Source organism: Podarcis tiliguerta, assembly GCF_965153285.1.
Source record: "Podarcis tiliguerta genome assembly, chromosome: 11".
Classification (NCBI taxonomy): domain Eukaryota; kingdom Metazoa; phylum Chordata; class Lepidosauria; order Squamata; family Lacertidae; genus Podarcis; species Podarcis tiliguerta.
Window position 1 is genome coordinate 48,302,676 of NC_139544.1, and position 25,233 is coordinate 48,327,908.

Consider the following 25,233-nt stretch of genomic DNA (forward strand, 5'->3'; position numbering starts at 1 on the left):
TGCATTATAAGGCAGTAAGTACAGTGGTGCCTCGGGTTAAGAACTTAATTCGTTCTGGAGGTCCGTTCTTAACCTGAAACTATTCTTAACCTGAGGTACCACTTTAGCTAATGGGGCCTCCCACTGCCGCCGCGCAATTTCTGTTCTCATCCTGAAGCAAAGTTCTTAACCCGAGGTACTATTTCTGGGTTAGCAGAGTCTGTAATCTGAAGCGTCTGTAACCTGAGGTGTCTGTAACCCAAGGTACTACTGTATCAACTTAACCAAATCCAGTATTTTTACACCTCACCTCTCCCCTCACCTTCAAATCCCCACATCCAACTTTCCCAATACTTAGGGGAAAGTAATGATTAGGAAAATATATATATTCAGATTTGTTGTGGGAGAAGGGTGAATAAGCAAATAGGGCACAGAAGGATTTGATTGAAATACATATAGGCGCACACATGCAAACATATTGGATGATATTCAAGTAAATAATTGTGCCAGCACAGTAATTTCTGCCCATGGAACTGGGTGGTCTCCCCTTCTGCCCCCCCATGTTTGTGACCTGCACGGTTCCTAAACGTGCTCCACAGCGGGGGGGGTGGGGATCCTGAACAAATTTAGAGGGCACACTGGTGGATGAGAGGGGGAAATTTCTGTTGCACAATGAAAAATCCTATGTTAAATATATTTGTTGCAGCTCAACAAATAGCCCAAGAAGGAACTACCAAGTTAGCTATGCAAGACACTACAGGAAAAGTAAAAAGTAAAAAAAAAGAATAATAAAGAGAGCCTGAGGGAAGAGGGAAATAGGTAAATCTAATCTGAGGGGTCTTTTCTGGCCTCAAATATGGCAGTCACCCAGGACGTCGTTTCTCACAAATCCCCAAGCCAACATTCATTGTTTGGGGGGTTTCTCTTCCTCTTCCTCGCTTTGTAAATAGAATGCAATAGTGCAGCTTTGCAACCAAGATTCCAGTATAGATAAGGTGGATCTGTACATTCGGGAGGTGGAGTGCAGGAAAAGTATGAGACAGCACTTTAGGAACTGTGCTTCTTCAGAATGCATATTTTATTGCCATTTTACAGTAGGCTAACTGAGGCTTTGAAGCGGTTTCGTTGAGGCCTCTTGGTAGCCCATTACCAAGATTGTACTTCAGACTCCCTTCTTGCAATTTGAAATATCTTTCAACCCACTGAATTAGGCTTCATTGGAGTCTCTTAAAATTGCAGGAACATTCCTTTTCAATTTAAATCTCATCTGTTTGAATGTTCAGGAACATTGTGCACTGGCTATAATATCTAAAAAATCCCAAGCACTTCATATAGTTATTTTCTTGGACAAATTGTCTGGTTCTTTTAATTCTGACATTGTCAAACCCTTCAAAAATGCCTTGTCCAGCCAAACCAAAACACGCATCCCTCCCAAAGTCAGGGAGTCCAAATCTTTCCACACTCGTGACTGAGAATCACTAATTTTAGTGCCGGCTGAAGTTCAAGATATCTTTCACATCCCTGCAAGCGCATATAAGCCCTGGTCCAAATCCTGTCACTGTGATTTGTGTTTAGAGGAATCTGCAAGCCGAGAATTAATCGTCCTTTAAAACATGCGTGATTTTGTTAAGTCATGTAGCCAACAGAGAAGCTGTGGCTTGGTCTGGGATTGTGGGTGGCTAGAGAAACCACACACAAGAGCCCCATTGAAGCAGCTCATGAGCTTTCCAGAAGGAAGAGTGGATTTGAAGTTTTAGGGGTTTTTTTTAAGGGCCTCTTAAACCGCCCCATGTTAAGAGCTAATTTTCTTGCAATATGGCTTCATGGTAGAATACAGTGGTACCTTGGTTCTCAAACTTAATCCGTTCCAGAAGTCCATTCCAAAACCAAAGCGTTCCAAAACCAAGGCACGCTTTCCCATAGAAAGTAATGCAAAATGGATTAATCCGTTCCAGACTTTTAAAAGCAACCCTAAAACAATAATTTAACATAAATTTTACATCTAACGAGACCATTGATCCATAAAATGAAAGCGATAAACAATGTACAGTGGTATCTCAGGTTAAGTACTTAATTCGTTCCGGAGCTCCGTTCTTAACCTGAAGCACCACTTTAGCTAATGGGGCCTCCCACCGCTGCTGCGCGATTTCTGTTCTCATCCTGAAGCAAAGTTCTTAACCCGAGGTAATATTTCTGGGTTAGCGGAGTCTGTAACCTGAAGCGTATGTAACCCGAGGTACCACTGTACTGCAGTCACACAGTCAATCAATCAGTAGCTGAACTGGGTTCCACACAGTCACAAAAACAAAACAAAAAAGCCACAAACATGCAAAATAAATAGCAAAAACAGACAGTGCAACACTCAAAATGGAAGCGTAACACTCAAAACGAACACATTCAGCTTCCGAAAAAAGTTCGCAAACCAGAACACTTACTTCCGGGTTTGCAGTGTTTGGGTTCCAAGTTGTTTGAGTACCAAGAACCAAGGTACCACTGTACATGTTTTGTATGTAGAATGCCATTAGTTCAATCCTGGCTCAATCCAATGAAAAATATCAGGTAGCAGATTATGGGGATACTAAAGTCAGTGTGACCGTGCTGCACTAGATGAACCGATGGCCTGACTCAAAAATGTTTGAAATATATGCACCATGTTCATGTTAACAGCCTGAGCAAACAATTAGTAATATATTCATGTTTGAGGCTAATAGTAGAAATGTGTTGTGTCTTAACTTGAACAACTGTGTTACTTGCTGGGAATAAACTCTTTGCATATGCTCAGAAGCACTTTTTTCTGATTACTGTCTTTGAGAGCATGTGACTGGTTTAAGCCTTATAGGGCCCTGACATGCCAGTGACTTCTTAGCAGATGCAGTTACATAAACAGCTAGCTTTCTGGAACAGTTTGAGCAGAATACCAAAAATACAGCAGGTGTTGAAATTTAAGTTTTGGCAAATGGCAAACCTGGCGTACGATTCTCTCAATGGTTTTGTGGCCACTCTAATGTAAATACCTTTCGGTCTTAGCTGTTTGGCTCTAGCCACTCAGGAACTATTATGCCTATTTAATTTCCTTTTAAAAGAGTCTCTGGTTGTGAAATAAAGCTTAACAAAAATGCCCCAGTGTAATCTTTCCTTGACCGCCCCAAAGCCAGAGGAGGAAATTATAGGAATCTAACACATACTTGATATATTACACAATGGCCTGTTGTTTCCAAGTGGTTGTCTTGTTATATTTTTAGGAGGACTGACTCAGGATTTCTGAGTATTTGGAATTGGCTGAATCATCTCTGCCAGAAGATAGGCACCCAGTGCTTTTATAGTACATTAGTTTGACTCCTGAGCCTTGCAATGACATTAGCATTTCTTTTGAGACGCAGGGTGTGGAGAGTGAGATTGCACATTTCAGCCACTAAAGTAAGACACAGTGAAGTTCTTGGCTAGCGCAGTGTGACCCCTACACAGCCTAAAAAGCTTTTTCTTGAACGGGACATCGTTCTGCTCAGTGACTGCATGATTGCAAGCCACACATTTAAGCTGTTTTGAAAGAGGCTCAGTAGCCTTTTGTCACATCACCCTATGAGTCCACTTGGCCCCACGCAGTCTGCTCAGCCTGGCTATACCTTTCCAAGGTTTCTGGGAGTGATGGGTCTCCCAGCTCTGCTTGCTTGACTCCTGGAACCTTTATAGCGAGAGATGCCAATAGTACAGCAAATCTTGGGATTTATTTTATTTGAATGGATTCCCACTCCCTTGTCCTGGAGCCACAGGGTCAGTAAACAACAGACTGGATACTCTTGATGATGGTGGTGGTGAAACATATAAAAAAAACCGCACCCTGTTAGCATTTAAGAAGAGTTTGGATTTGATATCCCGCTTTATCACTACCCTAAGGAGTCTCAAAGCGGCTAACGTTCTCCTTTCCCTTCCTCTCCCACAACAAACACTCTGTGAGGTGAGTGGGGCTGAGAGACTTCAGAGAAGTGTGACCAGCCCAAGGTCACCCAGCAGCTGCATGTGGAGGAGCGGGGAAGCGAACCCGGTTCACCAGATTACGAGTCTACTGCTCTTAACCACTACACCACACTGGCTTTAATTATTACTCTGATTATTGCATAGCAGGGGGTTGGAACCTGGGGGTCCCTTCCAACTCTACAATTCTATGTACCGTATTTTTCCGTCTCTAAGACGCCCCCATGTATAAGACACCCCCTATTTTGGGGGACTCAGATTTAAGAAAATGGGGGAAGATGGCCCAGAGTATAAGACACCCCCCTAAATTTTGACATTATTTTTTTTTGGGGGGGGGACTAGTCTTATACACCAAAAAATACGGTAAATACCTAACCACCAGTCAACCACAGTCTTCAGCCAGATTCACCCACACTGCTGGAAACGTAAACATATGGAGGCGACCACACACAACAAGCCAGTTTGTGCTGCAGGTAGCAATAGGCACAGAATGGCTTTGTTTTGAGATGAGTCAGGGCACAGTGGGAGCGTCCCTCACTGAGTTCTTTCTAGCAAGTTTACAGGAAAGCTCTGTGAGCTTCAACTCCTGTCAAGTGCCTATCCAGCAAAACATGATTTTTTTGTTCTGACTGGACTTCAAACATCCCACAGTAGCCGCCTTGTGATAAGGCAGCATGCATACAAAACACTTGTTACAATGAAGTGGCAAAGGTGGTTCAGTACATAGGCTTTCAACTTGCATGTACAGTGGATGCTCGAGTAGCATGGGTTGTGGTTTGGCGCTTCCGCGCATGCGCGGCCGCCGAAACCCAGAAGTAACCCATTCCGGTACTTCTGGGTTTCAGCGCATCTGTAACCTGAAAAAACGCAACCTGAAGCGGCTGTAACCAAAGGTATGACTGTACAGTGGTACCTCGGGTTAAGTACTTAATTCCTTCCGGAGGTCCGTACTTAACCTGAAACTGTTCTTAACCTGAAGCACCACTTTAGCTAATGGGGCCTCCTGCTGCTGCCGTGCCGCCGGAGCACGATTTCTGTTCTCATCCTGAAGCAAAGTTCTTAACTTGAAGCACTATTTCTGGGTTAGCGGAGTCTGTAACCTGAAGTGTATGTAACCCGAGGTATGACTGTACAGGATTCGAAAGCTCAGTACAGACCGCTTTTTATAGCAGTGAAAGGAGTTACAAGTCATTCCCTCTCTTGTCTCTATGGGTCTTGAACACCTTGTATGTATTCCATTGATCCTTGTGCCAGAAAACTCCTGGTGGATTGGGCCCTGCGTTAATTGACAGAGAGGCTGCAGTTTGTATTTTCTACCTAAGGCACCCAAGTATCGCAGGCATGTGTTGGAACATTCATCGTATTATCAAAAGAGTTTGCTTTTTAATTCAAATATTATACTTTTCTTTTATTTTAAGATCACCATTAATATGTTTTCCTCTTTAGCATCTTTCCAGCATGTGTAGCAGGATTCCTAGCAACAAACAACCTCTGGTTGAACACATCTAAATGTAACCTTGGCTCAATCACTGCAGTGTAGTAACACTCCATAATTCTCCATTAATATTATCTTCCTAAAATATCATTTTTAAGATGTTATCAGTATTGGGAGCTGTTCATAGGGGGGGGGGGGAATACATTCATAATGACTTTTCTATCTGCAGCATATGTTGCTATCATCCCCATGAGTAATAAACATTTGCTTGGCTGGAGAAGAAACGTTCGCTCACTCAAACCACTCTTGCTTGTTCTTCCCCCCCTTCCTTTCTCCCTTCTCCTCTCAACCAGCTTATTAAACCGGTGCACTTAATTTCAGAATTGTTCAGCTTTAATAATGCCCTTCGTTAAAACAATGGAGCAGGCATATAAAGGGAGAGCAGCATCTGGATCTCTCCACTTATATATTAGTAGCCACACATGAAATGTTTTCTTTACTTCCTTTATGGAGCTCTTAAATAGTTCACATTAAAAAGTCAGTCCAAATTACTCCTGTTGATGTTAGCAAATGTTTCTGGTTTCTTTGTTTTTTTTTTTAAAAAAAGAAAACTATTCTAACCCAGACCTCATTGGTTTGGTATGTTCTAGTTAGGTTTTCAAAATCATGTAGTCTCATAGCTTGTTTCTCCACATTAGACTGCACCAGCACATCAGTAGAGATCGTGCCATCGTGCCATCACAACCCCTGCTGTGTTCCAGACTCTGCATGTCCCAGACCCAGGGTAACAATAATAATAATAATAATAATTTATTTCTACCCCGCCCATCTGGCTGGGTTTCCCCAGCCACTCTGGGTGGCTTCCAACAAAAGATTTAAAATACATTAAAACATCAGTCATTTAAAACTTCCCTAAACAGGGCTGCCGTCAGATGTCTTCTAAATGTCATATAGTTGTTTATTGCCTTGACACCTGCTGAGAGGGCATTCCACAGGGCAGGCACCACTACCGAGAAGGCCCTCTGCCTGGTTCCCTATAACTTCACTTCTTGCAGTGAGGGAACCGCCAGAAGGCTCTCGGCGCTGGACCTCAGTGTCCAGGTTGAACAATGGGGGTGGAGACATTCCTTCAGGTATACTGGGCCGAGGCAGAATCTAGCAACAATAGATGGCAGAATCCTAGTCATTATATTAGCGCAGACATAAATTCTATTGTAATCATTTCAGAGGAAATGGGTGTGAGTAGCAACAAATAACACAGAGACCTCAGTCTGCAAGTCTTGTTTGGAGGATTTGGAGTTGGGAGGTGTCTTTTGGCTCACCTGGTCCAACATCCTGCTTGATGCTGGAAATACAGAGCTAGAGCATCATCAGTGGAAGTATGCCCTGCTTGAAGACCTCCAGGGACACGGAGACCACCTCACCCTCAATGTCATTGCTGTCCGTAATGTTCAACTGAAATCTGCAGTCCTGCAACTTAATGCCCATCTGATCCTGCACTCTGAGATAAGAGGTAACCTCTTCTGTCTTCTATGAGACTTTTGAAGGAGCACAGGGATCTGAACCTAGAAACTCAAAGAAGAGGAGGAGGAGTTTGGATTTGATATCCCGCTTTATCACTACCCGAAGGAGTCTCAAAGCGGCTAACATTCTCCTTTCCCTTCCTCCCCCACAACAAACACTCTGTGAGGTGAGTGGGGCTGAGAGACTTCAAAGAAGTGTGACTGGCCCAAGGTCACCCAGCATGTGAAGGAGTGTGGAGACGTGAACCCGGTTCACCAGATTATGAGTCTACCACTCTTAACCAGTACACCAGACTGGCGGGTATTGCAGGAAAACCAGCCACACTATCAAGGGAATACCAATTGGGAAAGTGATAGCTTCCAGGTTAGGCTTGCTTACTGACCCAAACAACAAGGGATGTTCTGCTTCTTCTTCTTCTTTCACTTCAGAAAGCCCTGCCCTATACTTAGCAGAATCTGAAGCTGACAGCAATGCTGCTTTCTTGTCCTTCCTGCCACCAGCTTACTAACTGATAGTCATTCCTATGTGAAACTATACACGGACATCATTAAATGAAAACAAACAGATGTGCTTTAATTATTTTGGCATGGCGGTGATGTGGCATAGTCAGTATCCAGAGAACTTTTAAGTGATCTGCACTCCCGGTAAGACTTTGATTTACTTTTTAGTACGGCTGTCTCCCGCAGCACGTAGCAAGCAGCTTTTAAAACTCAGAACCATTTCACACAAGAATTCGCTCTACGGTATCGCAGTGAGCTGTTGTTCCAAGAAATAAAAAGCCAAACTGTGCGGTAATGTTAATTGTCTGAGTACAGACACTTAGCATACAATCCACACACAAGAGAGAAGTATCAGTGTGGTCAGGTGAGCCCCCAAGATACAAAAAATAGAGATGGAAAACACTAAGTGGGTGAGGGGAACCTCCTGAAGTATCCCAATGAGGAGAGAGTATGCTCAGTCGGCGTGGAATGCTGACTTTGACTGCTGGAAGACAGAAAACGTGGAGAGAAAGAGAAATGGAATACCTAAAAAGGCATGGTTGAATACCTAAAAACACAGAACAGGAGCAGTCCCTACTGCAAGGTTTTGTTGCACGTTCCACTTCTAACTCCTCCTGGAGATTGTGCAAAAAGCCTTCAGTTCCACTTAAAGGAGGTCTCTAGAAAGTGACCTGTGTATTTGGCATATATTAGCCTTTGCCCTCCAGACATCATAGACTTGTAGAATTTTAGAGTTGGAAGGAACCCTGAGGGTCATCTAGTCCAACCTCCTGCAATGGATAAACCTCCACAAAGCATTTTAGACTACAACTCCCATCAGTCCCAGTCAGCAAAAAAAGGGTGGTCAAGTCCAGTCAAAGGCGACCATGGGGTGCGGTGCTCAACTCGCTTTCAGGCCGAGGGAGCCAGCATTTGTCCACAGACAGCTTTCCGGTTCATGTGGCCAGCATGACTAAACCGCTTCTGGTGCAACAGAACACTGTGACGGAAACCAGAGCGCACGGAAAGACTGTTTACCTTCTAGCCACAATGGTACCTATTTATCTATTTGCACTGGTGTGCTTTCAAACTTCTAGGTTGGCAGGAGGTGGAACAGAGCAACGGGAGCTATCCCGTCGCAGGGATTCAAACCGCCAAACTTCTGATTGGTGAGCCCAAGAGGCTCAGTGGTTCAGACCACAGCCATTGTGGAAGCTAAGGCGAAATAGTGTGGTTCCCATGAGATCACTCATCTAGGAACTGAGCAAAGCCACTAGACTTCCTTAGCTTCAGCAGGTTGGTGGCCTCATGTGCCTTCAGACTGACATGCTTTACAGGATTATTGTAAGGGTTACCAAGGGAATGTAAATGAGGGGCATGTTAAAAACACTATACAGTGGTACCTCAGGTTACATACGCTTCAGGTTACATATGCTTCATGTTACAGACTCCGCTAACCCGGAAATAGTCCTTCAGGTTAAGAACTTTGCTTCAGGATAAGAACAGAAATCGTGCTCTGGCAGCGCGGCAGCAGCAGGAGGCCCCATTAGCTAAAGTGGTGCTTCAGGTTAAGAACAGTTTCAGGTTAAGAACGGACCTCCGGAACGAATTAAGTACTTAACCCGAGGTACCACTGTACAACTCTATTCCCCCTTCCTTTTTCTTGTTTCTCACATTTTGCAGGGTGCGTGTGTGTGGCATAAGTGAACAAGAACAACAAAACAAGTGCATTCCTAGAAATAATCTGAATAATTAAAACAATTTTTGAAAAGCGATGCATTTTTTAGTCTGTCCTTTTGGATACTATACTCTGAATTGTCATAACTAGCATGTCTAAAGTTAAGTTGTCAGATCTGTCTTAATAACATCTCCCTCCAGTGATGTTAATGTTCAAAATTCTATAATAAATCTGACATCTGTCACTGAAGGAGACATTAAGCAAAGTATGACCCCCCTTCTTTTTTTTACATTTTTCAGTCTGTGGTCTGAAGCGTGACTTCAGCAGACTGTAAGTAAGCAAACAGTGTCTATGGGAGTCTGTTGGCCTGTCTCGAGAGAGAGAAGGTAGATTCTAAATGGCATCTTGCGGTTTGAAAAGAGCATCACGTTGCAGGGAAATGCCAAGATCCTTCATTCATAACCACACTAGCTCAGGATCATTTGAACGTTTGTTTCAGATAAGCATGGATCTTGGTTACACCATTGCCACCTGGAGTTGAAGCAGTTGCAAAAGAGAATTCCCTGAAATTCTTGCAAAGAAAAATTAGAACCCAGAGATGCTTTCACATGCAGAGAAATAATAATTTCACATTTGTTTTTGATTTGCTTTGTACCTATTTCATGTATTCCATCAAAGTTTTGCTTTTATTGTGGGACGCCACATTTTCCAAGCGCTCAAAAGCACAGTATTTTGTGAAACTTTTCAGTACCTACTATCTTGGACAGCTTTAAAGGAGGAATAGGCAAGATCATGGAGGGTGTGGGGCTTTCAGTGGCTGCTGGTCACAGAGGCTGTGTTCTACCTCTACTTATCAGAGGTAGTACGCCTCTGAAAATCAGCTGCTGTTGTGCACAGGTCCTGCTTCTGGGTTTCCCATGGGTATCTGATTGTGATATTAAGTTGTTGGCAACCCAAATTTTAGCAGCATTTGTCAAGGCTCAGATGATTTTAGACTAGTGGCATCAAATGCTGTACATGCTATTCAAAAAATCTCTTGGGGATCTGCATGGAGTGCACACAAAGCCCTCCCTACTTTGGGTGCATGGTTGTTCCTGCATGTTACTGGCAAACTTGCAGTTGATTCAGCCTCTAAAATGCTGCTAAATTGCTTCAACCTCTAAGCCTAAATATATGTAGCTGAAATAACAACATACTATTATCCTTTTGATGTCTTCCTTCGTTTCCCCTGACTCTGTTGTCTCCCAATGGGGCAGGGACCTTTCCTTGCTGTCCTTGTACATGGGTGATGCTATATTTCGATATTGCAAACACTAAATAATTTCCCAATAATTTATATAATGCTCTTTGACTTTGTTAAAAAGTTTAGAATCTATTTGGGATACTGCCAGGCTTCAGCTCTGCCTGGTACATTTATACATTCCTCAGGCTCACTCTTCTCTTCTGTGTGCCTGTGTACAATAGGTGTTCATGTGTGTCTACATGTTGTGTGATTCGATTTTTATTAGTGTTTGAAAGGCAGTTTATTAGCCGTTGCTCGTGCAGCATGTTTGTGATCTTGCTGATGAAAGATTCTGCATTGAACTGGAGTGGAGTAGATTTAATAAATCAAACAACCCACCAGCGACTTGTTGCTGTTTAACTCGGTTGACCTAGCAACAGAGCCGCAGTCAACTAACGAGCTCCAAATTCCTCCTTTGGCACATTGTTCATTAGTGGAATGGAATTATGGCTTTCTATCTAGCATGCATTTTTTCTGTGAAACTGGAGTCGCAAATGAAGAGTCATGGAAGTTTAAGAATTCCATGAGAGTCTGGACAGATGTGCAGTAATTAGTACTGGATTTTGGCTCACCTTTGTTTAGACAAATAGCTGACAATGTGCCATCAGCCAGGCAGTCGATTTACGAGCTTGGAAAGAAAACTGGCATGGAGGCTAATTGAGAACTGGATGGTGGTGGAAAGAACATTTGCATAGTCCCCCTGCATTGTGAACCTCCAAGCAATTCAGTTTCAGCTCTGGCTATATAACAGAAGACCACTGTGGGGAATGATAGTGGAAATGTAACACACTGGGTTCTTTCTAATGCTGTTCTTCCATCCATGGAAGGTTTTTTCATCCATCAGAGGCTTTTGCGAATGGAAGGAGGACAGAAGAGATTTTCAGAAATTTCCCCTTTCTCCTGCAGTCTCTGTTGCTGTCCTGGCACATGCTTCAACCTTCTGGAGTAAATTTCGGGGATGCAGTGGAAATGGGTGAAAAAGCAAAAGTCACCTACCTCTTCCTTCCATTCAAGGAAGCCTCCACTGGATCAAAGTGCCTTCCATGAATGGACGAACACCTGGATGCAGCCCGTTGACTATAGATTGACAGCAGACATTAATTTTAGAACTTTGATACATATCTCCCAAGAAACAGCCAGTAAAAAATGGCCCAGCATTCAATTAGGCCATACCAAATAGCAGCAATGTTTTTTTAAAAAATAAGTGTATGAATTATTGCTGAACTCCCACCAGCTACTGGTTACTTGACATGCTTGCAAACACAGATGGTCGCTATTTGTTCATACAGGATTTTGGCAGGGAGGCAAATGTCTCAGTGGGATTTTTGTGCGTGGAGTTCAGATAAATAAGCATTTTGGTGACCTGCAGTTCACTGAATAATTATGAGATTATTCTGAATTCAATGTGCTGTACCTAAAATTATACAAGATCAAAAGTATTACATCCAGATCTCAAAATCCCTATGACCAAATATATTTATACTGTTTGTCAGCTATAGATATATACTCTTTAAGGTACCCAAGGAGTGGACCCATAAATGACTAAATAAGAAGCAGAGTTAAACATAATTTTGGGGGCAAAAGTTATGCTTCCAAGAGTGGCCTAAAATCCCCATCTTTGCATTTTTGTGCTATTCACAACCTCTTCTGCTTTTTCTTAAGGTTCTTCCTTTTCCTTGATCCACCCAATCAGGGTTCACATTGCAAATGTGATGGTGTCATAATGGCTTCAGTCAATCAGATTTGGCTATTGACACCCAGCCCCCAAAAAACCCACTGAAAAAGGAATGCTAGCTATATTTGCAAATGTCTTCTCTCCGCTTCCAATGTTTTGACTTAACCATATAAGAAGAGTGTTTTGGATGCAATTTGTTGGTATCCAAACAAAATGGCCAAGGCATGTTTTCACTTGTTGGCTCACAGCCCAGTGGCCACTAGGGACTGTTCTGGACTTCCTTACAAGTGTACCCGTGCAATATATGTGTTTCCAGACATGCACCTATCACTTTCACATTTTACATTTCTGGGGTGCTTATTTAAAATAATGTTACACATCACCCGCAATCTCTGCTGAGCAGTGACAAGATTCCAGGGGGTTCTAGGCATTCACCCAGGGTTTGTGTTTCCATTGGAAATTAGGCATAGCAGAGACTGCAGTGTCTTTAAGAGATATGGTTTAATTTACACATAGATACACCTGAATCCACTACGGAGAGAGTTCAGAGCACTTACATCTCAAGAGGGTCCTTTGCTTCCCTCTTAGGAGCAGTAGACTTGGGTTTACAAGTGGAGGGACCAGCCATGCTGCCTATGTCTCTGTGCTATGGCTTCTTCCAGTGCTTTTTTCTGGGGCTACTCAAGAGAACGCAGTACTGGCACCTTTTCCTGTCAAATGTTCAAAGTATGGCACTTACTGTAACAACTTCATTGTGAGTACCGGCACTTTTCCCTCCTAAAAATAAAGCAAAACAAAGCACCTCACTGGCTTCTTCTGAACTGCATGGCTACCTCTCCACTTCTTCTTTCTTCTTACCAGAACCACTTACAGAAAAACAGCAACTTACAGCATCACAACCTCTTGTTTCCCAAGCCTATTGCAAAGCAAGCAGCTTTTTCCTTTTATCAGGGCCCACTGCCTCACCATTATCAAACAAAGCGGGTCATGAGCAGTCTCTTGTGTCTTAAACGACCCACCCCATAAGTGAGCCATCACCAAGCTGGTCTCATGAGGAAGCCAGCTGGTGTTATTTCCAGCCCCTGCTAAACTCATGAATTTGTGATTTTGCTCAAATTCTAACCTTTTACTGAATCTAGAGGTTTGGGGCCTTGCCTGCCCCCCAATTTATAACATCACCTTAGGAATACACCTAAAAACTGTAGCTTTATGAAGAGGTTTTGAGGGACTTAAAAGGCACAGTTGCTCAGAGCCACATAACAGGCATTGTGTTTGATGTTTTGTCAGATCAATGACAGCCTGTTTGCTAACCGTTATGAAAATATAGTTGTGTAATTTGCTCAGAAAATGCCTGTCAGCCTTGTTCTTCTTGCCTGACAATAGGTTTTGTCAGGAAAATAACTCTGCTAATCATCCACTTCGGTGTCAACGATTTTGATAAATTGCTTCTGGGAAACATAACTGGCGTGCAGAGTGCCATGGGTCACTTCAGGCCTTGCATTTTAGAATTTCACATATGTCAGATTAATTTCAAGCCAGTCACACTGTTTTCTGTGTACTGGAAACATTACCTATCCAAGCTTCTTACACATTCAAGGCACGATGTAGTGCCTGCTGCATTTAGAAATGGCAAGAAAGTCCTCAAAGGTTCGAAATATGGGCACTTGGAAGGAACAGAAAGCCAATATGACTTCACTAGCTCTTTGGTTTTGCACTCTCTCTTCCCTGGAGGTTTCTTTTCCATGGTGTAAATCGTGTCTGTGGTGTAGCTAAGGTAAATGTAAAGGACCCCTGGACGGTTAAGTCCATCCAGTCAAAGGCGACTATGGACTTGCGGCACTCATCTTGCTCTAAGGCCGAGGGAACCGGCGTTTGTCCACAGACAGCTTTCCAGGTCATGTGGCTAGCATGACTAAACCGCTTGTGGCGCAGTGGAACACCGTGATGGAAATCAGAGTACACAGATATGTCATTTACCTTTCCACTGGAGCGCTACCTATTTATCTACTTGCACTGGTGTGCTTTCAAACTGCTAGCTTGGCAGGAGCTGGGTCAGAGCAACAGGAGCTCACCCCGTCATGGCGATTTGAACCACCGACCTTCTGATCGGCAAGCCCAAGAGGCTCAGTGGTTTAGACCACAGTGCCACCCGCAGCTAAACTCAGTTTTGTCTGCTGGGGCTCTGCTGAGACATCACACTGGTCAAAGTGTGGTGAACTACCAACTGACTTCCACAAGTCCCAAACAACATCCTGGGAGATAGATATATTTCTGATTGTCTGAACCTTTCTGATGTTCACATATAGCAGTAGCCTAGTTTATCTTGGATCCTGGATAACTTGTGAGATACTAATCTAATGAAAAATGCCTCAGAGATATCCTGCTACATGGAGGAAGCAAACAGTCTTCTTGGTGCACCCTTGAAAGGTCTTCCTCCTTCCGTTGTTTTTCTTAAAGATAAAACTTCACAGCAGCATTTTACAAGAAGGTTTAATGAAGACCAGTGTTTGCAAAACAAGGCAAAACTTCCTCCAATCCCCCCCAGCACCAGACATCCTAAATTCATTAAGAAGAATTTGTGCTCAGCTTAATCTTTGAAACCGTGTAGGCCAGAGTTTTGCTTTTTACATAGTTTTGATAGTCTGTTGCTAATTTGAAAGGGTCGGTTCTTACAGCCAAGGCTTGTAGCCCTTTGGACACTTTGCAGGTTCACCTGCGTCACTGACTTTTAGAGGAAGCCTGAAACTCTGAATTGTTGGTTTACGAAGTTAGTGGGAAATTGCCTTAAAGCCTCATGTGCTATTTATGTTGGCTTCGGCTTGCTGTTAATGTGGAAGAGACAGCAGAAGAGGGGCATTCTGGGAAAGCAAAAGCATTTTTACGGAAGGTACTGTACCTGTAAGGCTCGTCATTCAAACCAAGCAAAAAAAAAAGTGTGTGTGTGTGTGTGTGTGTGTGTCCCCTTCTGGAATGGATGGCATTTATGGGAAGTTAATCTGCTAATCTTACCTTTGCTAATCAACCCAAAATGGTTATATGAACATACCCTTAATGCTCAGTAGGGAAACTTACATTTCTAAAAAGCCATGATGTTATGTATGAGGAGCCCAAGTCATCTACTCAGACCTCAAATAGAAGCTGATGGGGCAATTCAGGCTGGAGTTGCAGAACCTCTGAGTTAACTCCAAATGGACAACTTGCTTCAACCAAGCTGAAATCAGGTCTTTTCATCTCCGTTTGAGAGCTCAAAGGGCCAGTCTTCTGTCTTGAAGCCTCGTGCTCTATTTCCTCTCATTTCGCTCTTTCCTGGCTCATTGCCTGGACCAGTCATCCAGCAATGGGGAGCATGGGGTCTCCACATGAAGAAGCAGTTGCCTCTTTAGGTGCTCAGTGGTCGTTGCCTCTGGGGTTTCCGGTGCAGGGCTGGATATATATATAAAAAATAAATAAAATTGTCCAGTAGCACCTTAGAGACCAACTAAGTTTGTTCTTGGTATAAGCTTTTGTGTGCATGTATCTGAAGAAATGTGCATGCACACGAAAGCTTATACCAAGAACAAGCTTAGCTGGTCTCTAAGGTGCTACTGGATGATTCTTTATATATTTCTACTGCATCAGACCAACACGGCTACCTACCTGAATCAAAGGCTGGATATGTTTTGCCTTAGCACTAGGGACCATTGCTTAGTCCACCTCTTTCCCTTCTGATTATTCTGCTCTGCTTAGTCCTTTATCATCTACCATGAAACTAATGGAGCTTAAACTTCAAGGCCCCTAATCTAGGAAGGGGCCCCAGAAGTGACTTTAAATCCACCCATTGCTAAGATCACAGAAGGGAAGGTCGTCTCTTGCAAAGACCTGTTTTTTGCTGTCCGATGTTGAGAGATCTATATCCTTTCGAACATCTAAATTTCTTCTGAAAGTTTTACAGATTCGTGTAACAAAACTTGAGGGGGAAACAGGAAATGATTTGTCCCCTAGGGGTTGGGGAGTAGAAATGTTAACCATTATTGGTAGCAGTATCCTTGTTGTTATTATTATTTTATGTGTCCAATGGCTGCTTGCTAAATAAACCACAATAAGTCAAACTGACTTTAGTCCGTGTTGCTTTAAAAAAAAATGGGTCTAGCAGACCAAATTTGAGTCACACGACTCAGATTGATTCCTTTTTTGTTCTGTATATTTCAACAATCCCAAAGTCAGTAGCACAGATGTTGTAAAAGTGTGATGCTCTGTCATGGAACAACTCCATTGAAGAAGATAGCAGTGGTTACCAAGACCTTGTTGCTGGTTCTGAAGGGGTCCCCATAGCAGTTCCAGATTCAGGGCCCCCAAAATGTACGTCCACCACTGTCTAGGTCAGAGTCAAAGCTGCTACTCAGGTTGGGAGTCATGCGCCCTGCTGGATCAGACCAATGATTCTTCAAGCCCAGCATTGAGGGTGGCCAGCCAGGCCCTCTGGGAAGTCCACAAGCAGGACATAAAGGCAATAGCCATCTTATAATATTCCTCCTCAGCCCTGGAGTCTTTGGATGTTTAATAATAATAATAAAAAATTTTATTTCTATCCTGCCCTCCCCAGCCAAAGCCGGGCTCAGGGCGGCTAACAACAATAAAATAGTACAACATTCTAAAATCATTCCATTATAAAATTAATTCAACTGAAATTGATGGCAACCATTAGGCTAAAGTTCTGTGAAGATTGCCAAAGGAGGGAGTCAGGCTGTCCCCTGGCCAAAGGCCTGGTGGAACAGCTCTGTCTTGCAGGCCCTGCGGAAAGATGTCAAGTCCCGCAGGGCCCTAGTCTCTTGTGACAGAGCGTTCCTCCAAGTCGGGGCCAGTACTGAAAAGGCCCTGGCCCTAGTTGAGGCCAGCCTAACCTCTCTGTGGCCTGGGACCTTCAGGATGTTTTTGTTTGAAGACCGTAAGTTCCTCTGTGGGACATACCAGGAGAGGCGGTCCCATAGGTACAAGGGTCCTAGGCCGTATAGGGCTTTAAAGGTTAAAACCAGCACCTTAAACCTGATCCTGTACCCCACCGGGAGCCAGTGCAGCTGGTATAGCACCAGGTGAATGTGATCTCGCAGCGAGGGCCCCGTAAGGAGTCTCGCCGCGGCATTCTGCACCCGCTGGAGTTTCTGGGTCAGTCTCAAGGGCAGCCCCACGTAGAGCGAGTTACAATAATCCAGTCTGGATTATTGAGAGACCTATCTGTTTTAGGTCTGTCTTCTATGAATTTTCCTAATCCCGTTTTAATTTTTTATAAACTAGTGGCCATCACATCACGTAGCAGAAAAATCCCATAAATTAGCTATGTTGTAGTCTGAAGAAGGATTCTCTTTTGGCTTGTCCTGAATCGTCTGCCAATAAGTTTTGCTAGATGGCTCCAAGTTCTACTATTATGAGTTTGGGGCGGGGGGAACACTCTATCCACTTTCTCAACACCATGCATAATTTTATAGCTCTCTGTCTTAAGACTTGCGGTTTAAGGGGCAGAAGGTAAACTCGCAGTCCTTAGTTTGACATCTGATTTCTCTAACCACATCTGCAAGATGTTCTGGAAACCACACTTTGAAAGGGGGGGAAAGCTAGGTCATTCGCTTAAAGTGTAATTTAAGAAGAAGCTGGACTGAAAAGGTTACTTTTGGTTTACATATACAAGATGAAGGTTTCCACTGCGTTTAGAGTCTCTTCTTGCATAGGAAAGCAAGATTTATACCCACTAAGGCATCCATTAAAGGGCCACCATGAGAGAACTGTTAGTGAGCTATGAAATATCAAGCATTAATAGTGAAATACTGTGCATGTTCACACAAAAGTGATCTTGATGGGTCTTAATCCAAAGTAGGTGTGGCTAGCATTGCATCCTAAGGTTTATCAATTTATCTGGGATTATGCTCCATTGATGGGACGCGGGTGGCGCTGTGGGTTAAACCACAGAGCCTAGGACTTGCTGATCGAAAGGTCGGCGGTTCGAATCCCCATGACGGGGTGAGCTCCCATTGCTTGGTCCCAGTTCCTGCCAACCTAGCAGTTCGAAAGCACCCCAAAGTGCAAGTAGATAAATAGGGACCACTCTCCAGCGGGAAGGTAAACGGAGTTTCCGTGTGCTGCGCTGGTTCACCAGAAGCGGCTTAGTCACGCTGGCCACGTGACTCGGAAGCTGTCTGTGGACAAGCGCCGGCTCCCGGCCTCTTGAGCGAGATGAGCGCGCAACCCTAGAGTCGGTCACGACTGGACCTGATGGTCAGGGGTACCTTTACTTATGCTCCATTGAACTCAGTGGGCCTTACTTCTGAGCAGACCTGCATAGGATTGTTCTGCCTATTATTTAAAGCTCCTGTAAACTCAAGGAACCACCCACAGAGAAAGCTCAAACTTTGCCTTCTTCAAATCTCTGAGCTTCACACAGTCCCATTTTCAATTATGTTTTTTTCCTTTGATTGATTTGTACATCCTATTCTTTTTCCCTCGTTCTCATAAATGAACACACACACACACACACACACAAACATATATTTTAAAAAATCATAAGCATCTGTTGGGATAGTCAGTTCTGCCCCCATTTGTTGCTCATGCAGCCAAAATGTCAATAATTGCAAATATGTGGGAGGTATCAGCAGACACGGGCCACATGATCTCCTGCAATGATTTTGCAAAGTTTTTTGCAGATAAAGTCGCTCAGATTCCGGAAGAGGTCGATGCCACCGTGGGAACAGGGCCGGGGCAGGAGAGTGCTAGAGTCCTGTCTAGTCAAATTGCGTGGGATCAATTCCAATCTGTTACCTCCGAGGATGTGGACAGGCTGCTTGGACGAGTGAAACCAACCACCTGTCTCCTTGATCCTTGCCCATCCTGGCTTATAAAAGCTAGCTGGGAAGGGCTGGGCGATGGGCTTCGTGGGGTGGTGAATGCTTCCCTCCGTGAGGGAGTCTTCCCAGACCCGCTGAAAGAGGCGGTTATTAAACCGCTTCTTAAAAAACCATCTTTAGATGCGGCCACGATGGCCAACTATCGCCCAGTCTCAAATCTTCCATTCTTGGGCAAGGTGATTGAGCAAGTGGTGGCTGAACAACTCCAGGCACGCCTGGAAGAAGCGGACCATTTGGATCCCTTCCAGTCGGGATTCAGGCCTCATCACGGGACTGAAACTGCCTTGGTCGCACTGGTTGATGATCTCCGGCGGGCTAGGGACAAAGGTGAGAGCTGTTTCCTAGTTCTGCTGGATCTCTCAGCGGCGTTTGATACCATCGACCATAACATCCTTCTGGACCGTCTTGAGGGGCTGGGAGCTGGGGGTACTGTCATACAGTGGTTCCGCTCCTTCCTCCTGGGCCATGTTCAGAAAGTTGTGGTGGGGGATGAGTGTTCAGACCCCCGGGCTCTCACTTGTGGGGTGCCTCAGGGTTCTGTCCTCTCCCCCATGCTTTTTAACATCTATATGCAGCCGCTGGGAGAGATCATCAGGAGGTTTGGGCTGGGTGTTCATCAGTATGCAGATGATACCCAGCTCTACCTCTCTTTCAAATCAGAACCAGTGAAGGCGGTGACGGTCCTGTGTGAGTGTCTGGAGGCGGTTGGAGGATGGATGGCGGCAAACAGATTGAGATTGAATCCTGACAAGACAGAAGTACTGTTTCTGGGGGACAGGAGGCGGGCAGGTGTGGAGGATTCCCTGGTCCTGAATGGGGTAACTGTGCCCCTGAAGGACCAGGTGCGCAGCCTGGGAGTCATTTTGGACTCACAGCTGTCCATGGAGGCACAGGTTAAATCCGTGTCCAGGGCAGCTGTGTACCAGCTCCATCTGGTACGTAGGCTGAGACCCTATCTGCCCACGGACTGCCTTGCCAGAGTGGTGCATGCTCTGGTTATCTCCCGCTTGGACTACTGCAATGCGCTCTACGTGGGGCTACCTTTGAAGGTGACCCGGAAACTACAACTAATCCAGAATGCAGCGGCCAGACTGGTGACTGGGAGCAGCCGCCGAGACCATATAACACCGGTCTTGAAAGACCTACATTGGCTCCCAGTACGTTTCCGAGCACAATTCAAAGTGTTGGGGCTGACCTTTAAAGCCCTAAATGGATTTGGCCCTGTATACCTGAAGGAGTGTCTCCACTCCCATCATTCAGCCTGGACATTGAGGTCCAGGTCTGAAGGCCTTCTGGTGGTTTCCTCACTGCGAGAAATGAAGTTACAGGGAACCAACCTTCTCAGTAGTGGCACCTGCCCTGTGGAATGCCCTTCCATCAGATGTCAATGAAATAATAACAACAACTACCAGACTTTTAGAAGACATCTGAAGGCAGCCCTGTTTAGGGAAGCTTTTAATGTTTGATGTATCACAGTATTTTAATATTCTTTTGGAAGCCGCCCAGAGTGGCTGGGGAAACCCAGCCAGATGGGCGGGGTATAAATAATAAATTATTATTATTATTATTATTATTATTATTATTACTTCAGATTTTTCAGAAATACAAAACAAAAACTGGGGAGGGGTTGGCCACAGAAACACTCTAATGAGAAGTGAGCGTGTTCCATTCCCATGGAATACTGACTAACTGTTGAGAGGTGGGAAACAGAAAACTGGGAGGGAAGGGAAATAGGAGTCAACAGAAAAGGAAGAGGGACAGAGAGAGATGTGGGTATAAAACAGGTAGACAGAACCATCTCATTGCACGGATTGGTCATTTCATGGTTCATGCTGTGATGTTTCTTTTAAAATGTCCTCAAGAGCTAGAAGTGAGGGCTTCCCATGGAAATCAATGGGGAAATTCAAGATTTTAATACTGCTGGGATTAGGCACCAGGGTGTCTGCTCCCCCCCCCAAAAAAAAACAGCCATTAGAAGACTGAACATGCAGAACGATGAATATCTGTTGGAAATGGAATGGGGAACTGGCTGGTTAATCATGTGCCCTACTGCTGACCTTTAGCCCTTCCCCTACCAAAGCAGCATAGGATAATTCTGAATCTTGCTCATACCTAAAGGAACCTCTTTCCAGATAAGCAGGACCACATGTTATGCTACCCCTCTGCAGACTGAAATATGTTATTAATGTCAACTCTTGTTTTCTGCTCTCTTTAAATCATGAACGTCGTTACGACAACATTAACTTTTGCAAGTCTCAGTAGCTGAACTTTTGTTTTCCCACCAGTCTGCTTTCAGACACCCGTTATCAAGTTAGGAGTTCATGTGGATCACAGGTTTAGGGCATCTTGTTTCTAAAGATGCATGTACACAAGGTTGGCTTCAGCAGCCATCATGTTTTGGCAGATACCATGGCCTTGGGACTCACAACTGACAGCTGCCTTGGGCTCCCTGTTCATTTCTGACATGCCACTCTAAGCAGAGCTGGGCCATAGGGTGTACCTCTAGAGGCCGCCATTTTAGTTTCCCACTTCCACAAAGGAGTGAACAAGCTGGGGCATTGTGGGAAATTTAAATAGTGGCAGAACCCAGCCGTCTAGTACTGCTGCTGCCCACCACATGGTAAGCATGCCAGGACCATTGACAGACAAGAAGGTTTCATGAGCAGAGAACACCTGGCCCATGGCACCCTCACACCTGGAGCCAGCACTGACTGTACAAATAGTAGCTGGAGAAGGATCTTAGTTGCATCTGTCTGTCTCATCTGTCTGTCTCACGAGACAATGGAGCATGCCTCTGGGGGTGAGGTCCAACTGCCACATTACCAGCACCAAAGTGACCTCCCCAGGGCGCAAGCCTGGGCAGTGTCCTGGGCCACCCAGACAACAATGCCCCCCTCTCAGCATCGCTGGTGGGGTCCAAAGGAAAACAGAGCAATACATTCGGCACTAGCGAAAACATAGCATAAACAGTGAGCAGGCTGGTCTATAATTTCTCCCTATGGCACACTGATGGTTGTTGTTGTTGTTTTGAATGGGAGTGCCCTGTCCCTTCCAGGGAGCATTCATTTGCTCCTGCGGTCAATCTAGTACAGTCTATTTTATGGCTTCAGAATTCTACCATCTCATTTTCTCACTTTACTGTGGTAGTTTCAGACCTGCATTTGCATTCAGGTCTCCCATTTGTATTTTGTTCTGAGGGTTATGCTTTTTTTCTTGGGGGGGAATTAACAGGATTTATCCCTGGAAAAGACCCTGATGTTAGGAAAGATTGAGGGTGCAAGGAGAAGGGGACGACAGAGGACGAGATGGTTGGACAGTGCTCTCGAAGCTACTAACATGTGATTGGCCAAACTGCGGGAGGCAGTGGAAGACAGGAGTGCCTGGCGTACTCTGGTCCATGGGGTCACGAAGAGTTGGACATGACTAAATGACTAAACAATAACAACAAATATATGATTTAATCATCCAAACCCCTAAACAGTTTACATAATATTGTTGTAAGCTGCCTCAGGCCTTGAAGCAGAGGAATGGGAATAAATGTTTTAATACAATGCAATACTGTACTGTATTGTACTGTATACAAGACAAGACAACACAACACAAATCACAACATTACGATAATGAAGTAGCTTTAGCTGAAGCTGTTGCTTGCATTACTGGCCTTTCTGAAAGTAATACAGGTAATGTCATAAGCTATGCATACTTGCTTGGGGGAAAGGCCATTGAATTCAGTAGAACCTATGTTCAAATAAACATGGATAGGACTGGGATCTTAATTTACTAATTCCGTCTAATAGATAGTTTTCTGTTTTTGTCTTTTTAGGAAAAAGTGCTGTAAGGGTTATAAGTTTGTTCTTGGACAATGCATTCCTGAAGGTACGTTCTTAAATTATTCTTTCCAACACTTATCACTACAGTGGTTCTGTCTTCCTGTACTCTAATAAATTTGGGCTAAAATATTTGTTTCTCTACATGCTTACTTGGGAGTAAGTCTCACTAAACTCAGTACAATTACCAAGTATAAATACATTGGGTTGGGTGGTTAGTGAGTATAGACCAGGGATAACCAATGAGGTGTCCTCCAGGCTTTGATGGGACTACAGCTCCCATCATCCCTCACCACTGACCATGTTGACTGGGGCTGATGGGAGCTGGGGTTCAACAATATCCAAAGGCAACCACATTGACTACCTCTGCTGTAGAAAATCATCCGGTGGCTGCTGTCGTGTCCCCAGTCACCATTATAACGCCATAATTTTAGACATTGACTAGACGTATCTGAGCTTGACGATGTCTCCTTTTGCTTCATAACAGTCTCCACATTATAGGCCTTCAAAGTCATGTGAATAAACCAACCCAAATTTACCATTTCAGTTTCTTACTTCAACCATCTCTTCTGAGGATGGATTATGCTCCTGAAATGATTATTTGGGAGCAATGAGGAGTAGGTCATTGACGAAGATATAAATTGTGACACTGCAGATATTAGATAGCTTGGACAATTATTCTGATGCATAAAAGGCCTTTGTGGAAGGAAGGCAGCAGTCTCAGGGTCCACTCTGAAGAACAGCAATCTGTAGGCCAACCAGTAGAAGATTGTTTCACACCTTTCTTTGCTCTGAGGCCGAGGGGTCAGACACCTGAGGACAGGGGCAGCACTTCCCCTTTCGCCACTCGAGGTGCAAGAGGAAGTGCCGCCTTGCCCTGCCATTGCCTGCGCTGCCCTCCCTGCCAGTATCACAGCCGATTTCAGGTCAGACCTCTCTGGTTTGGAGAGAGATATTGCAAGCTGCTCAAGATCTTACCCGAAATTGCCACCATTGCCAGCACCGCTTCTCTGCCGGGGTGGAGGTGGCAGGGCAGGCAGGACATCACTTTGGGGGGCTTCTGCTGCCTGAGGCAGTGCCCTCACACACCCAATGGCCATGTCTGAGTACCTGCTTCCTACTCATGCCTTAGACCAGTCTCTGCTACCCAGAGAGCCAGTGTGGTGTAGTGGTTAAGAGTGGTAGACTTGTAATCTGGTGAACCAGGTTCGTGTCTCCGCTCCTCCACATGCAGCTGCTGGGTGACCTTGGGCCAGTCACACTTCTCTGAAGTCTCTCAGCCTCACTCACCTCACAGAGTGTTTGTTGTGGGGGAGGAAGGGAAAGGAGAATGTTAGCCGCTTTGAGACACCTTCAGGTAGTGATAAAGCAGGATATCAAATCCAAACTCTTCCTCTTCTTCCATTGTTCAGTACCTTGCAGCTGCACTGCTTTGACGAAAAAGAACTTGGCTTTTTAAAACACCCTCCCTGTTTCCTATTATTTATTGTATATTACCCTGCCCATCCTCTCCAAGGATCTCACCTCCCTGTTTTATTTTCATAACATCCTTGGGAGGCAAATTAGTAACTGGCCCAAGATGGCTAAGCATGGATTTGTATCTGGGTTTTACCCTAATATTTTTGTGCATCACAACAGTTGGCTCTAGCAGACATAAACCCCTCCAGCAGACATAATGTGCCACCCAAATGCCATCAAGTATGTGGTTTTAAAAGGAATGGGAGTGTTAATTTTGCAACACCTTTTAAAATACTGCATAGGTGAACTCAGCCAGCGGTTTATCATTTATTAAAGTTTTACACATACTGTGTGTTATTTGGAACAGTAGTGTTTTATGGCTGTGTGCTCTCTGCTTTGGCAATCAAGGGCTGATCTTGTAGCATTATGAACATTATGCTGCCAAGACAGATGCACATGCTCAACTCAACCCACTCTTTTGCCTCTTGCAGTCAACAAAAGGGGATCACCTTGGTTTTATCAGGTTGATTTATTATTGGCAGATGTGCTGCTTTAGCAGCTCAGAGTCCCGGAAATCTTGGCAGCCAGACACAGAGCTGATAATGCACTGGGGCAAAACCAAACTATGAATAAAAATCTTAGCAGGTGAGCAAACTCGACCGGTGACTCACCTATCTTGGCTCAATGCTGAGAAAACACTTGGAATCGTTTGTTCTGCAAAATCGAGTTCCAAATGGAATAGGAGCACTCTGACAACTGAGAGGCATTTTGAGTCCATCGTGGCTGCACATTGTGTCCACCTTCAATTCATGGTGCTGGCGTTAACCTTTAGAAACCTTAATGGCTTGGGACCTGTTTATCTCAAGGACCACCTTCTTCTGTATGCATGCTCTGATTGTCTCCAAACTCCTTCTTCAGATTCCGTAACACCACAAGGCACACTTGGTGGTGTCCAGGGACAGGGCCTTTTCTACAGTGGCACCTGCTGCATGCATCACTTTAGCAAACATGCAGCATCAGACCGCATCACTGCTTTTGACGGCTAGTGGAGA

The 25,233-nt window shown here is 44.5% G+C and overlaps 1 protein-coding gene across 2 annotated transcripts in view; it reads left to right on the top strand.

Moving 5' to 3' along the window:
- Positions 1-25,233, top strand: part of CCBE1 (collagen and calcium binding EGF domains 1) — a 146,343-nt gene that overhangs the window by 99,595 nt on the left and 21,515 nt on the right. For both annotated transcript variants that reach the window (XM_083403043.1, XM_083403044.1), the window contains one exon: positions 22,720-22,772. In XM_083403043.1, coding sequence (XP_083259169.1) covers positions 22,720-22,772 — 53 coding nt within the window. The remainder of the gene's footprint in view (positions 1-22,719; positions 22,773-25,233) is intronic.